The 15,846-nt window shown below is 41.8% G+C and overlaps 1 protein-coding gene across 36 annotated transcripts in view; it reads left to right on the plus strand.

Annotated features, from left to right (window-relative positions):
* The first annotated feature begins 3,461 nt into the window (after positions 1-3,461).
* Positions 3,462-15,846, plus strand: part of RIMS2 (regulating synaptic membrane exocytosis 2) — a 612,947-nt gene continuing 600,562 nt past the window's right edge. For all 36 annotated transcript variants that reach the window (XM_058698768.1, XM_058698770.1, XM_058698807.1 and 33 more), the window contains exon 1: positions 3,462-3,964. In XM_058698768.1, coding sequence (XP_058554751.1) covers positions 3,789-3,964 — 176 coding nt within the window. In that variant the 5' untranslated portion in view covers positions 3,462-3,788. The remainder of the gene's footprint in view (positions 3,965-15,846) is intronic.

Consider the following 15,846-nt stretch of genomic DNA (forward strand, 5'->3'; position numbering starts at 1 on the left):
CACAGAATCTGAAGCAGGTTCCAGGATCCTAGCTGTCAGCACAGAGCCTGATGCAGGACTTGAACTCATGAGCCTTGAGATCATTACCTGATCCTCACAAGCCATGGGGTCATGACCTGAGCTGTAGTCAGAAGCTTAACCAACTGAGCCACCCAGGCACCCCTGTGATAACTATTTTAAATAAAATACTAAACCAGAACAAACAAAATGCCTCTAAGATCCAGACTGTAGTAAGATCAAAAGATAGAGATCTTTTGAAGGTTATTTTACTTTCTATAGTTCTGAGCAGAGCAATCTTACATTAAATTGAGTCTATTACTTTGAAAACTAGCCCATTTAAAATTCTCTATATATTTTATCTATATGATATACAGTCTGACACATTTTTATTTTGAAAAGACATATGAATCGAGGTAGAAGATGATTTTAAGGTACTTCCTGAGGGTTCCCTTTAATAGGAAAAACAGGGGTAGTTGTAGTAAAGGAATGAAAAATGAAACAGTAACAGTAAGATCCCTCACTTCTGCTTCAATCCTGTAAGAAGTCAGCTGTCTCAAAGATACCAGTTCATCTGCATTGTGTTTCACACGCAGGCACTACCTCTAGGCAGGTGCCAGGCAGTGGGGGTGCAGGGGAACACAGTCACAGGCACCCAGCATGCTATGTTTACTGGTAGAAAACAGTGCAGGGTCCACAATGTGGCTCTACTGTAAAGGAAGTACCGGAAATTGTCTAATTTGGACACCCACAATTATGTACTCAAAATAAGTAAAATAATTAAAAGAAGTGTTCTTCTCATCTTCCACTTCCCAAGTTCTCCCATTTTCTATTTTGCAATGCTCGTGGTGTAATTCTCAATCTTTGTTGTACATTCGTCATTAGGGAGTTTTCAAGATATACCCATGACCAGGGTCCTAACCCCAGAGATTGATTCATTTGATCTAGGGTTGGACCCAGGTGGTATTTTTAAAAAGTGACCCAGATAATTTTAATGGGCAGCCAGGGTTGAAAACCACCACGATTTCAAATTGGAGTAAAAATATCTAGGTTCTAGTTGTAGTGCTGCCATTTACTAGCTGGCTGATTTTTAAGTCCTTAGTTTCCCATAGGATGATGAGGTTAGCTTAGAGATTTATAAAAATTCTCTAGCTCTAAAACAAAATTAAATAAATTGGGATGCATATGATCTCTTCTAGTTTGCTCAGCTCTAAAAAGATGAAAATGGAATTATCTGGAGTATGCTAGCTTTGTTTGAAGCAAGTGAGTTAAAAAACAAACAAACAGCACTTAAGTAAACTTTTCCTTAGTCCCTCTTCCCAATTACAAAGCATGGGAGAAAAGAAACAGATATTTAAGCTTAGAAATCACAAGAGACTTCTAGGGCTGCTTTGTCTGTCCCTAGCTCTCTTAAATTGGGAGTTAGTCATATGGTACCTGGGGAACAGAGGGAGGGGGGAGAGAGCTTACTACACACCAAGAAGGTAAATATAATACAAACCCCAAAGGCCTTACACTACTCATCTTACCATAATCCGGCCTGGTACCAAACACTATGAGTGTGGGAGGCGAGGCAGGGGTGTGTACATATACATGTACACGCGCTCACACACACTCCCCAACTCGGTCATCCACCGCTCTAGCGGAGAGCGCCCAGAAGGCGCTCCCCAGCCAGGACCACTCTGGCCTCCCCCTTACGCCTCCCAGCCCGCTCCCTGCTCTGCCCCCACCCGGACAGTCCTCCGGGCCGAGCTCAGCTTGGTCCACAGAAGGCGGTGGCAGCCCCGGCCATTCTCCTGCAGCTGGTTTTCAGTACCGAATCCGTCTCTGTGCCTCTAAACCCAGACTCAGACGCTAACCCGATCCCCTCACTTCTCGGCCTCTTCTCTCTAGACCAGGCTCCCCCGGAAAGGGCCAAGCTCCCGCCTAAGCCCTTAGCCCAAGCTCATTCTCACCTGGGATCATCTCACCTAGGATCTCTCCTGATGATCCTAGCACCCTCACAGCTTCCCGGCGCCTCTTCATCCTCACACCTTTCCCAGATAAACCCTTATTCCCCCAGTCTCACCTCCCTACCTCTCTACGCTCTCCCACATTGTCCCCTCAGGGCCTCTCCACGCATTCTTTGCCATCAGCCCTCAGTTTTCCAGAACTTCCTCATCCTCCCCCCAACCTCCACCTCCAGCATAGGGTCCCAGGTCCTCTAAATCACCTGCACTCCCCACTCACTCATAGCTCCCTCTCCCAACCCTCAAGTAACCCAGGCCAGGGGCCGAGTGTTCCCACACCTTGCACCCTGGGGAACCTCTCCAACTCAACGCTCTCCTTCCTTGAAGGACCCCACCCACGACACCTGGGGAGCCCCTCCACGCACTCTTTCACCTCTGAGCCCGACACCTGGGCATCCTCCTCCTTCCACACTGTTCCTTCCTTTCCAAAACCTTAGGCGCCCCCACTTCCCGGTCACAGCCCATCTCCCGACCTGACACTCCTCCCACACTCCTCCCCGCCCCCAGGCTCCTACTCCTTTACTTCCAGACCTGACCCACAGGGCGCTCCCATCCAGCACAGCTCACGCTCTTGTCCCCTACTCTCGACTCCTTGGGCGCCCCCCCCCCCCCCCCCCCGGCCAGCGTTCTATACCCCCCTCCCCCCTTGAAAACTCGCTCTCTACTCCTCCTCTTCCCGCCCGCCCCCAGCCCACAGGTCGCGCTCGGGAGGGGTGCTCGCCTGGCCCGGGCCTGGGCGGCCAGGAGGTGACGCGGCCCCCGCGGGAGGAGCCCGGGAGGTGGAGGGGCGGAGGAGGCGCGGGCGGCGGCACCGAGCGGCGGCGGCGGCAGCAGCGGCGTAGGGAGCGGGCCCCCGGCGCCGACTCCACCGACCCAAGGGGCGGCGGCCGCTGAGGGTCTGCGGGCGGGCGCGTGATGAGGAAGCACCAGCGCCCGACCCTGCTACGCGTCGAAGCTCGCTCGGATCCGGGCGTTGGCAGCCGGTGGGCCGTGGCCCCGGGAATCTCCGCCGCTAGCCCTAGTCATCCCTTCCTAGCTTTCGCTTCTCCGCTTTAGCCCGGAGCTGTCTCCGGCGGCCGCCCTCGGCCCCGCGGCCCTTCCCCGGTCGTTTCTGGAGGGGTCCTCCCTCCGCGGCGTCTGGAAGCCCAGTGACGCGTCAGCCGGCGGGACAGCTGAGCTGCTTCTCTGGGATATTAGCCCCTGCGTCCTCACTCCCCTCTCTGCTCCCGCCCCGGCGTCCCTCCGACTGGCGGGACGCTGCCTCCCCGCGCTCGAAGCGAGTTCCCGGGACTCCCCCAGGGGGCTGGTTCGCGGCTGACCCCTTCCCCTCGGCGGCGGCGCGCGCCCCCGCCCCCGCCGGACACACTAGCGCCCCGGCCGGCGCGCCGCCCTCCCGCCCGCTCCCTCCAGTCACCCCACCCTTAGCCGTCCCCGCCACCTTACTCCACCACCCTCCCCCGCCGCTCCGCGCACTCCGCGTCCCGGCCCGGCCTCCCGCTCCTCTCTGCCAAACCGCTCACTTGCCAGCCCTTCGCCCCCGGGAAGAAGAAACATTTCCCGGAGCGCACTCCTCAGCCCTCACTCCCCGCCGCGCTCGCCCTCCCCTCCCCCTCCGCTCTTTCTTTCTTGGGGGAGGGGGGCTGTCGCCTCGGATTGAAGGCCGTTGATTTGTATGTATTTGTCCCAGCGCCGGAGGCTGCCCCAGCCGCCCGCGCGGGTGCCGCCGCCGCCGCCGGTGGAGTTGCCTCCCTGCTTCCCTAGGGTGGTTAGGCTCCACCAAACATGTCGGCTCCTGTCGGGCCGCGGGGCCGCCCGGCTCCCACCCCGGCGTCCTCTCAGCCGCCCCTGCAGCCCGAGATGCCCGACCTCAGCCACCTCACGGAGGAGGAGAGGAAAATCATCCTGGCCGTCATGGATCGGCAGAAGAAAGAAGAGGAGAAGGAGCAGTCGGTGCTCAAGTAAGGACCCGGCTCCATCTTCCCGCCTCCCTCCCTCCCCTCCGCCCCCACGGCCGCTGCCCTGCGGCCGCCTGCGCGCCCCGGATCGCCGCCCTCCCTCCAGCCGGCGGCGCCTGGGCCACGAGGGCTGCGGCCGGCGCCGGCCGCCGGGGCTGCTTTCTGGGTGTCAGAGCGCGGGGGTGTGTGTCGGGAAGGGAAGGTGCCGAGGCCGGCCGAGATGAGGGTGGCGAGCCTTTAGGCGTTGTAATTTTCCCGGGCGTCCTTACGGCTTCCCCCGCGGGCCGGTTGGGCTTCAGGGTCCCCACGGGGCTGAAGCTGAACCCAGGCTCCGCTCGTCCCCTCTCCTTTCCAGCCGCCCCCGCGCGGTGGCAGTGACTGGGGCAATGAATCCAATATGGCCGTGCACAGGTGCTCCCTGGCCGGGACCCGGGCGAAGGCGCGCCGCCGGGGATGCGGGCGCAGCAGGGGCCCCTCGTCCCGCGCTTCCGCAGGGCGGCCCTGCCTCCGACGCGGAGACGAGCAGAGCTGCCCGCGGTCGCTGCGGGCAGGGGGGCGGCTGTGCAGGCGAGGGGCCTAAACTCTGGCAAGTCTCGGGTGGGTGTGCGGCCGCCGCCATCTTCCAGCCCCTCCCCCTCGGCGGGTTCTAACACCCTGCACTCTGCTGCTCTTCCTGTTTGCCACTAGTAAATCTGTTTAATCCTGAAGAGACTCTGAAGAGGCTCCAGTTCCTACCATTACTGCAGTTTGGGATGCTTCCTACCTTGGGAAGTTCTACTACTCGTGTTCATAGTGTAGGCAGCCGGGATTTTGCCGAGGGTGAGAGAGTAAAAGCAGCACCCAGGCGGCGGTTTAGCGCTGTGTAACTTCAGCACCAGGGAACTGTCCAGACAGAGATACAGCTTTGAGACGCCTTTTGTCAGTCTAGCAAAGAGATTGGTTTCTACAGGTTAGCTGTTAAATGTTTTATGGTTATTTGATTTCTCAGATACTGTGTGAAAGAGACTGTGCAGAAGATGCTTAACCTTTTTATGTTCTTCCAACTCAACTTTTTTCTTTTTACTTGAAATGAATTATTCACTAAGAGATTAACTTGGACAGTTTATATGCCAGCGGTGGGACTGTTCTTTTTGCATGTTATCAAATATATTTTTCCCATATTCTCCACAGAAACACAAAATTGAAAGAGTAGAGTTCCTCCATGAAGGATGCAATACACTGACCTCTAATCATGTAAATTTTAAAAACAGGTTGTTGAATTCAGTATTCTTTAATACACTTATACAGAGATAATTCTGTCTATACATATATATTTTCATATTTTAATGAAAATACTGTAAATTATGGTAAAAATATATCAAATATCTGTACACGTTTGAGAAAAATTGAAGGACTAAGAACAAATACTTCTGACATACTAACTGGAATAAAGAAAAATTGCTTCTTCAAAGCTAATTTGTGGGTTTGGAGACTTGTTTGGGAATATGATTTATTAGTAGGCTTGGTAAATGAAAAATGGTTATGAGATTTAAGTAGCTTATTTTAACTAATGCTAGAATAAAGCATTATTTTTAAAAGTTTTTGAGCATAATACTCATTTTGCTTTACTATATATACTAACAATGCCTAGCTTTTTGATGACTTAGAATTTGATATTTAAGTATATGAATCTATATTTCCTACTATAATTGTGATAAAATTAGTGTTGCCAAAGTGATGTCAAATAAAACATAGTTTTATTTCTTTGACCCATATATTTAAATGTACAATGTGTTTTTATTTCTTTGTAGTAAGCTAAATCATAGTATATACTGGCTAGTTCACTGTAGTTCCAAATCCACTTATTGTTCTAGTATATAGAGATGTAAATGAATTTTTCAATACTGAATTAAGAATTACTCAGATTGAACAATAGGTTACATTAGGAAAATGTTGCAAAAGGCTTTTTCAGGTAGGTACATTACATTACATACATTACCTTTCTGTGTAAGCCTGTATGCTATGCAAATACATAGAATGTTCATGCATTCCTATTCACACAGTTTAGGTAGAAACATTCTCTAAACATACATTCATACAGTCAGAGAGATTACATTGATGAAAAATCTTCATATTTATTTTAAATATCTATTTGCATTTTTGCCTAACTTAGTCTTGGAAGGAGTTATACCTCAAAATGGCCTACATGGCTTCAGAATTATTTTTATATTCATTTTAACAAGAAGTTTTTTGGAGTTAAAGCATAATATAATTACAAATTTAATTTTAAATGTTCTATAAAAATGTTTTTGGCTTTTTAAATAAGTTAAGACTAGGCAAGGAAAATGAGGAAAACATTAGATTTTATAATAGAATTATAATGAAAGAAAAATTGTTTTAAATAAGTTTATAATGTATTAAGTAATATATTATCAATATTGGGTATTAAGTTACAAATACTATATGTAAGAAAGAGTGATATTAGTATTCTTTAATGATTACTATTTCTCATTAAGTTTTAGGGGTCATTTATCTGGTCAAGACTACACTGTCCTTTGTTTCTCTTTAGTGATGTCCATTTAATTAGAGATGTCCATTTAATTGCATGTTAACATTTATTTTGAGAGAAGGTCATGGACAGAGAGAAATAAACTGAAAATCAAGTTGATGTCTGCTGCCTTGTAACAATTACGTTAAAGTTTGATGTGTGAAAAATTGAAACCACTGGATGAAAATATTTTCATATTAAGAATTCATACCAAGGGGGATGTGCGTACAAAGTACATCACAGGATGATATGTTGGAGTACAGGAAGAGAATATTAAAACTTATATTTCAAGTTCTTTCTTTCTTTGAAAAAGAAATTAAGTATTACTGATATTTAATATATAGATTGACAATATTAAGACCCACATAATTTGTAAATACATATGCAGGTATTTAGAAGTTCACGCCTGAGATATTTTTAATGGGAGAGGTGAGTGATCAAAAGACATTGAGACCACTATAGTAATCTCTCTTTATGAAGAGATTAATTAAGGACTATTTATATATATTAGCAATTTCTTCAAAGCCTTGCTGAATATCCATATTTTCGGAAGTCTTCTGTCACCATCAAGTAATTTTATTTTATGTCTGATTGAGATACTAAAATTTTGAAGCATCTGTATCTCAGTAGATCCCTCAATAGATCAGTAATTGCTTTTTTTTATCCTTACCAGAAATCCACATACAGTTTTAGTTTTGATAACTCAATCTATAGGTAAAATCTATAGTGTTCTTTTACTTATTAATGTTTTTAAGCCTCGTCTTTCAAGATTGTAAACTTCTTGAGGGCAAGAATAATAATGTACCCTTCTTTGGAGTTTGTGTTTTGCAGCATACTTAACACCTGCACATATTAGGTAACTAATAAGTAATGTTGATATGACTTGTAATGTTAATGAGGCAGTTTATAAATTTTGTTGGGAAAATGAAGAATAATTTTTTTTGAAAGAGGCATAATTTATTAGGTTTATATTTTCGAGTGTTTTTTTTTTTTTGATGTGGTATTAAGAAAAAAAAATGTATGAGATAAGCAAAACCACTGAAATCAATAGAAAAGTAAGTATTCATTCAGTAAATATTTATTGAGTTTCTACTATGTGCATATCATAGTCTTTCAGATAAGGTTTTTTTTTTTATAACAAATTAGAAATAATGTTTTTTGCTGTGTAAATTATCTTTGTATTCTCAGTTTGGATTTTTTATTAATGTCGAATGCCTTTTATTTGCTTCCCAAATAAAAGAAGACAGTGAGTAAAGATTTCATGATAGATCAGAGTAATAATTTAGCTTTTTTTAATTTTTTTTTTTTTTTTCTTCAACTTTTTAAATTTATTTTTGGGACAGAGAGAGACACAGCATGAACGGGGGAGGGGCAGAGAGAGAGGGAGACACAGAATCGGAAACAGGCTCCAGGCTCTGAGCCATCAGCCCAGAGCCTGACGCGGGGCTCGAACTCACGGACCGCGAGATCGTGACCTGGCTGAAGTCGGACGCTTAACCGACTGCGCCACCCAGGCGCCCCTAATTTAGCTTTTTTAAAAACATAGATGAGCAGTTCTAAATTTTTTTAATAATTCAATTTTAAGAGTATTTTTCAAAGCCAATTTATAAGCTTTTTTATGAATAGATAATGTATACCTATGGTACAAAATTTCTTAGCTACTTTTTCTCCAAGCCAGAGGCAACTGCTTTTGCCACTGTATTGTATACTATTCCAGAAATGCTCTGTGTAAAAGTAGATATGTGTATATATCACATATTGTGTGCACCTATAATGTGTGTGTGTGCACACAGATGTATGGATGTATGTGTGTAAACATAAAAAACATAAATGTGCCCTGCAGTTTACTTTTTAGGAGATCAGTTCCACACCCATTAATATATAGCTTCCTCATTCATTTTAATGGCTGTGTAATATCTCATTTTATGAATGTTCTGTAATTTCTTTATCTAGAACCATATTTATGGGTATTTAGGTTGATTCTAATTTTGCCATTGGAAACAACACTGCAATAAATATCTTTGTGCATATATCATTTCTTACATATTTGAATATATCTCTGGAATAAATTCCTAGAAATGCATTGTTGGGTCAAAAGGTCAGTATATTTTAAATTTTAATAAATATTGCCAAATTTATTTTCATACAATAAGTATGCATAAGTGACCTAAACTAGGGAGGCTCCCATATCCTTTCCAATTCAGCGTGTGATACTCTTAGCCAATACTTTGGTGAAAGATATGCCATCGTAGATTTAATTGAAATTTTCTTATTATCAGTGAGGCTGAGGGCCTTTTGCATTTGTTTAGTTTTTTGTTTGTCTTTTGGTCATTTTTAGTGAATTGTAGAAGCTCTTTTTATTGTCATTTGTTTTATGACCTTTTTTATGCCTTTTTTTTTTTTACTGGTCAGGATTTTTAAAAAATGCATTTTAATTTTTCACTTTTTGTTTTATGTCTTTTGAGTTTGTGATATGCTTAGAATGATCTTTCTCATTCTAATATTTAAAAGACTACCATATTTTCTTCTTATAGCTAAATGAAAATTTAAGAACATGGCATGTGAAATAAAAATGCAATTTAATCATGAAGACTTTTAAACAAAAATCATTATTATGATTATGTAAATAACGACGACCATTGTCAAGAATGAAAAATCTATCAGTTTTAAGAATTGCAAATGCATTCTAAAAAAATTGATTGGCATTTATGAGAAAGTACCTAATAAATTCTTTATATATAATCTGTATTTTAAAGCAACTAGGATAATTAAATAATATCTTCTTGTTGACTATATTGTCATTGAGTATATATTTATAAAGAACTGATTATACTGTGTGACAAAGACAGAGGTGATGGAGGCAAGTGTGAGGGGCCAGCTGGATTTTGACTTGAAACCTTATTTTACTAATTAATAACTGTAAGGTCTTGCTTATGTTGTTAAACTCTCTGAGCCCATGTTTCCTCATCTGTATTATCAAAATAATAACACCTACCTTGAAGGATTGTTATGATCAATGTAGATTAAATGTCCTGGCATAAATAAGTGTGCCAAAGAAAGTCATTATTAACTGATTATAGACAATAGTTTATTATTTTTTTTAACATTTATTTATTTTTGAGAGACAGGCACAGAGCATGAGTGGGGGAGGGGCAGGCAGAGAGGGAGACACAGAATCCAGAGAGCAGGCTCCAGGCTCTGAACTGTTAGCACAGAGCCCAATGTGAGGCTCAAACCCACGAACTGTGACATCATGACCTGAGCCGAAGTCAGTCGTTTAACCTCCATGCAGGCGCCCCTAGACAATAGTTTCTGAACCTTATGCTATTATCATAGCATTCTTGGATGAAATCTTAACTTTTTTTTTTTTTTTTTCCAATTGAGACATTCTCTTCCTTGTCTACTGGGAAGTCAAAAAAATGCCCGAAGGACTTTTAAGTGCCTTCATTATTTATCTAGAAGCCCAGGGATGGAGAGGGAAGGTGATGAATCGGCAGCAATTTCCTCAGCAAAAAACATTTTTAGAGAGTCTGAAACTAAGGGGTAGCAGCAGAAATAAGACACCAAATTATTGGTTATTGGCAAGATACTGATTATCATGGGTGAATGCGAGGGAACTAATTTGTGCAAATTACTCTGTGATTGTCCTTACAGTTGTCTGGGATCAATTTTTTACTCTATTAATAAATCAAAATATGTATTTATTTATTTGTCTTATTCATATTATATCTGAGAACTCAGCGAATCTTATCAGGTTAATCTCATTTTGAAGTATCAATTTAGAGTGCTCCTCTGCTTTCCATTGCTTTTCAAATGTACACACTCTTTGTATGACTTCCACTTTGCCTCTTAGCTTCAAATTTGCCTCCTTAGCTCTTTCTTGCCCCATGTTCTTAAGTAGGTTCTTTTCTTCTTTTTCATATCATTTTTAATATTTTCCAGTTATGCTTATTAAAATTTATAATTTCTTTATTTGTTTATGGTCTGTCTGCCCTGCTAGATTATAAACTCCCAGAGAGCAGATACCATGTCTGTCTTGTTCACCATATCAGCCTTAGCTTCTAACCCAACACAATGTTTTATACATAGTAGTACTTAAAAATATTCGTTGGGTGACTGAATGAAATGTTGGGGAATAAAATACTGTGTTCAGTTAGGTAGTGCTTGCTTTCAAGGTGAAATTTGAAGATCTAGAAGAAAAAAGTTTGTTTAGGTAGTAGTGCCCTTATTTTCAAAATCAATTGTAATTTTTAAACCTATGTGCAATTTTGCTTATTTATTTATTTTTTACTAGGAGAAAACTTACAGTATTTGCGTATGATTGCAACTCATCTTTTATTTGTTTATTAAAAACATTTTTTTAATGTTAATTTATTTTTGAGAGAGAGAAAGAGAAAGAGACAGAACATGAGCGGGGGAGAGGCAGAGACAGAGAGGGACTCTCAACATGGGGCTTGAGCTCACAAACTGCGAGATCATGACCTGAGCTGAAGTCAGTTGCTTAACCAACTGAGCCACCCAGGCGCCCCTTGACTCATCTTTCTTTTAGACTAAGAGCACATCTGTTTTGATTAGAAACCAGAAGAATATTGTAATATGTCATCTTGAAATTGTAATTATTTTTTAATATAAAGAATATTTTGCTTTAAAAATTACGACTTTAGTTTGAAAGTGTTTGTATATTTCCAGTGCGTTTAACAGAGCTGAATAAGTGATGTACAGAATATTTTGGATAGAAATTTCTATAATTCATTCCTTTCAGAGGCAGACAACTGAAGGCCAACCATAATCACATGAGCACACTGAAATGTGAAGTGTCATGAAAAAACACAGTAAAAGTGTTTTTGGAACATCATGACCATAGTAAAAAATATGTCAGAGTAATCAAGTGAGTAGTTTGCTGTCTCTTTGGTATTGTTTTGAGGGTGTAACACATTTTATCCTTTTTAATTATGTAGAAATTTTACTCCTAGATGTTAAAGATTCTAGAGACTACAGATACTGTCGTATTCTCTAGTCACCTGATGAAATGCAGATATCTATTTCTGGGTGTTAAAACACTCTTTTTTTTTTTTAATTTTTTTTTTTTCAACGTTTTATTTATTTTTTTGGGGACAGAGAGGGACAGAGCATGAACGGGGGAAGGGCAGAGAGAGAGGGAGACACAGAATCGGAAACAGGCTCCAGGCTCTGAGCCATCAGCCCAGAGCCTGACGCGGGGCTCGAACTCACGGACCGCGAGATCGTGACCTGGCTGAAGTCGGACGCTTAACCGACTGCGCCACCCAGGCGCCCCGAAAACACTCTTAACCCTTCTCAGCTAACCCTTTAGGAAGTCACTATAAGGAACATGATAAACCACAGTTACAATATTGCATGATAAGTGCTGGGAGACCACGTTCACAGTGTATCATGGATATATTCATTGAACAGGAGCATCTTCTCCAGTTTGGGGGAGATGACACCTAGGCTGAGACTCAAAGGATGAGTAGATGTTCATTGGGCAGAGGAAGATATTCCAAGCAAAAATATGAAAACTCCCAAGTCTTTCTATCCCAGACTTTAACTCTCATTTGTAAAAGAGAGGCAGGGCATAGTCAAGAAACTGATTTGAAGTGGTTTACAATGTCTGGAGCATAAGGCTTATTGGAGGTGAGTCGGTAGAGGAGACTTGAGAGATGGCAAGGGTCAGAGCTTCAAAGACGTTGTATGTTTTCCTTTGATTTGGATTTAATCCTGAAGGTAGTAGGGAGTAACAGAGGGATTTTAAGCAGTGACACAGTGTAATCAGATTTGGTTGGGCACCCCCCAGCCTTACAGTCTGAGGGACTGATGCTAGAGACCAAGGCTGTAGCTAGGAGAGTCTTCTGGTAATCCAGGTGATATATGATGGAGATATGAAAGAGGACAGTTCTTTTTTGTTTTCTTTTGTTTAAAAATTTTTTTTTAACATTTATTCATTTTTGAGAGAGAGACAGAGCATGAGTAGGGGAGGGGCAGAGTGAGTGGGAGACACAGAATCCAAAGCAGGCTCCAGGCTCTGAGCTGTCTGCACAGAGCCGGACGCAGGGCTCAAACTCACAGACTGTGTGATCATGACCTGAGCTGAAGTCGGACGCTTAACCAACTGAGCCACCCAGGCGCCCCTGAAAGAGGACACTTCTGCTGGAGGTGGAGAGGCAGGATAGATTTGGAAATATTTAGGAGCCAAATTACTGGGATTTGACAACAGGAGGTAAAGTAAGGGTAAAAAAGTAAGGGTAAAGTAAGCTCTCGGGGTGCCTGACTTGCTCAACTGACTGCTGTACATCATGTAGATCTGTCTTTGCTCATCTCACTGATGGTCAGCTCTCTAAATTGGTTTAGTCTCAGGACCGTTGTTCTCTTGAGAGACCAGCCGGAGAAGGCTTCTTTTATTGTTTTTCTTATTCTAAACAGTTTATAATGTGAATAGTTGTACTAGAAGTGACTATAACTTGTGATATAGGGGGGACAGGATGGGAAATAATAGAGTAGCAGTAAAAAGGGCAAAAAGGGAGAAAGAAGAGAAGGCAAAGAAAAAGGGGAGAAGAAGATCAGTACTGTTTGAATCCATTCATAATTGTGAGGAACGCTACTTCGTATTTTAGCTTAGAAAACTTTTTTCTACTAAATCTATTAACGTCTTGTCATTTTTCCCCCCAAAACTACAGATCTGTTTTTCTTTTATTGAACATTCCTTGCTCCCATTGACAACTTTGTCTCCGTGAGTTTCTCACCATCTGGTTTTGTTTCACTCTTCAGATGTTTTTAACTCTTGCGCAATCTTTGTTTTATATGTTAGATTTAACTAGAACAAATTTCCTTTTTTGTGTATATTCCTATATCACCTCCAAGGGAATTTTGGAAATGGGAGTGTAGTTTAGGAAGATAAAGAAAAGAGATTAGCTGTGTAAATGACATATTGTGGTTGGTGAAGATTCTGTTCCTCTTTATCTTAGCTTAGTGAATTATTGCAGATTTCATACTGTGTTGTGTTATGAAAGAGAGATAAGTTTTGTTAGATTGTGTGATGGGAAGTTCTAGAAATAGGATTAGAAGTAGAATTATAGAAAGGGAAAAGTTAAGAACAGGTTTAGGTCTAAAAGTGATAGAATATTATTTCACCTATTTTCTCTCTAGAACTGTTACCACCGCCCCCCCCCCCAACTGTAAGCAACTAGATAGTATAAATTAGGCTAAGAATGGACGAATTTTATATAGTTTATGTATTATGAACATGTATTAGATGTACATTATATACACATGTCAAAAAGCTCCAATTTGTATTTTCCATATCACATAGTGCTAGCTAAATGCTTTTTAAAGACATTTAGAGTTAAGAACTTTCAAACAGTTTATAGATTATAAAAATTTAACCTTCTTACATTACACACACGTAATTTGGTAGGTTCTGGTAAACAGAGGTTCTGGTTAAATGCTCTTTTAGGCACAGGAGGAAGATAGAATTCTCTATGTTCTTTAGCAGTTTTTTTTTTTTCCCCAACTAAGTTTATGTTCAGCTGTAAGGGAAAAATAACTTAGCAGTTTTATGCATTCTGCAGCTAGGCTTCTAGGATGTTAAAGCTGGGAAAAAAGGATATCCTAAACAATATAGCTAGATAACAGTATAACCATAATGGTGTTTATTGGTGAAAAATTTGCTTCTCAGGTGCATATATGAACAGTCTATTTCATCACACATCACACATAATTCCTTTTGACCAAGAGCTGAAAGAATTAATTGATGTTTTTATCAGCACAAAATTTTTTTCTGTTAAAAATGAATTTTGTAGTGGAGATAGCTAGGTGTTCATCAAAGATTAACATTCTTCTTTCACAGAGTTGTTGCTATGCAGCACTGCCTAGCCCTGGACTACCTTTTCCAGCTTTCCTTGTTTCTAAATGGATTGGGGTAATTAAGTTCTGGCTGGTGACTTAGCCTCTCCCCTCCATTAGACTTTGTATGAATAACAGATACACTTCTTTGTTAAGTCACTGATTTTAGGGCTGTATCTATTACTGTGGCTATTGTAAGTAATACATTCTCATGATTATTATCTGTTACTTATTTAACTTTGGAAAGCTTTAAAGTTCCTGTCTACACTGGTCGACTCCAGAAGTATTTCTGTGGTACTGAACTTTATTACCACAGGTTGATTTCTCTTTAATGATTGCTCTAAGCTGACTTAAGTCTTAAATCAGCCATAGGATTTGTGAATACAGAATTTACCAGGATGGGTCTGTTCATCTGCTTGATGACAAGTGGGCGGTACCCCAACTGGGGATTTGTTGGAGCAGGTGCAAGAAGGTAGGTGTGTACACTGAATCTTCACAAAGATACCTGCTCTGGAAGCAGATATAGGACACAGACCTCATAATGAGACAGAAAAATTTGCAATCCTAGGATCCATTTAAAAATTTTTTTTTAACGTTTATTGTTCAGAGAGAGAGACAGAGCATGAGCAGGGGAGGGGCAGAGAGAGGAGGAGACACAGAATCTGAAGCAGGCTCCAGGCTCTGAGCTGTCAGCACAGAGCCCGACACAGGGCTCGAACTCACAAACTGTGAGATCCTGACCTGAGCCAAAGTCGGATGCTTAACCAACTGAGCCACCCAGGCACCCCAGCTAGGATCCATTTTGGAATAAATTGAAGCCTCATGTTAGAAGTTTTGCAGGTTGAAGGCTATGGTTAAATTCCATTTCCAAACTAAAGGTTAGGAAGGTTTATATAAATCAGAAGTGAATTTTATAAGACCAGAGAGACCTGGTGCTGGTGTTGGGGAGTCCTTCTAATTTCCTTACTCTCCCTCAGCTCTCAAATGTAATCAGTTACCAAATCCTGTCATTATTCTCTTCCAAAGATCTTTGAAATCTCTCTCCTTCTCTCTGTCTTCATTGTCGGGGCACGGTTTCATGCCTTTATTATATTTTCCTTAATTATTCGTCTCCAAATGGGTATCTCCACTTTCAGGCACACCTCTAACCCATCTTCCATAATAGTACAACAGTCCAACACACAAATCTATTTTAAAGTCCTTAATATTTGTCAGGGCTTCCCCACTGCATTTACTATGCAGTCTAGATTTCTAGGTGTGTCATAGAAGTCCCTTTGTGATGTTTTATCAGTTTTTATATCCTGGTAGTCTTTCTTGGGGAAGACCTTTGGTTGTATCAAATTGAAGTTAGTTCCTTATTGTTTTTTTGTTTTTTTTAATATTCTAGGATATATCGTTCTCTTTGCCTAGAAAGCCCTACCCACTTTTCTCTTGTTAAGTTCTACTATTTTTTGTTTAGCATTTTATTTTTAAGTAATCTCTATACCCAGCATGGGGCTCA

Source organism: Neofelis nebulosa, chromosome 14 (genome assembly GCF_028018385.1).
Source record: "Neofelis nebulosa isolate mNeoNeb1 chromosome 14, mNeoNeb1.pri, whole genome shotgun sequence".
In the NCBI taxonomy this organism is placed as follows: Eukaryota; Metazoa; Chordata; class Mammalia; order Carnivora; family Felidae; genus Neofelis; species Neofelis nebulosa.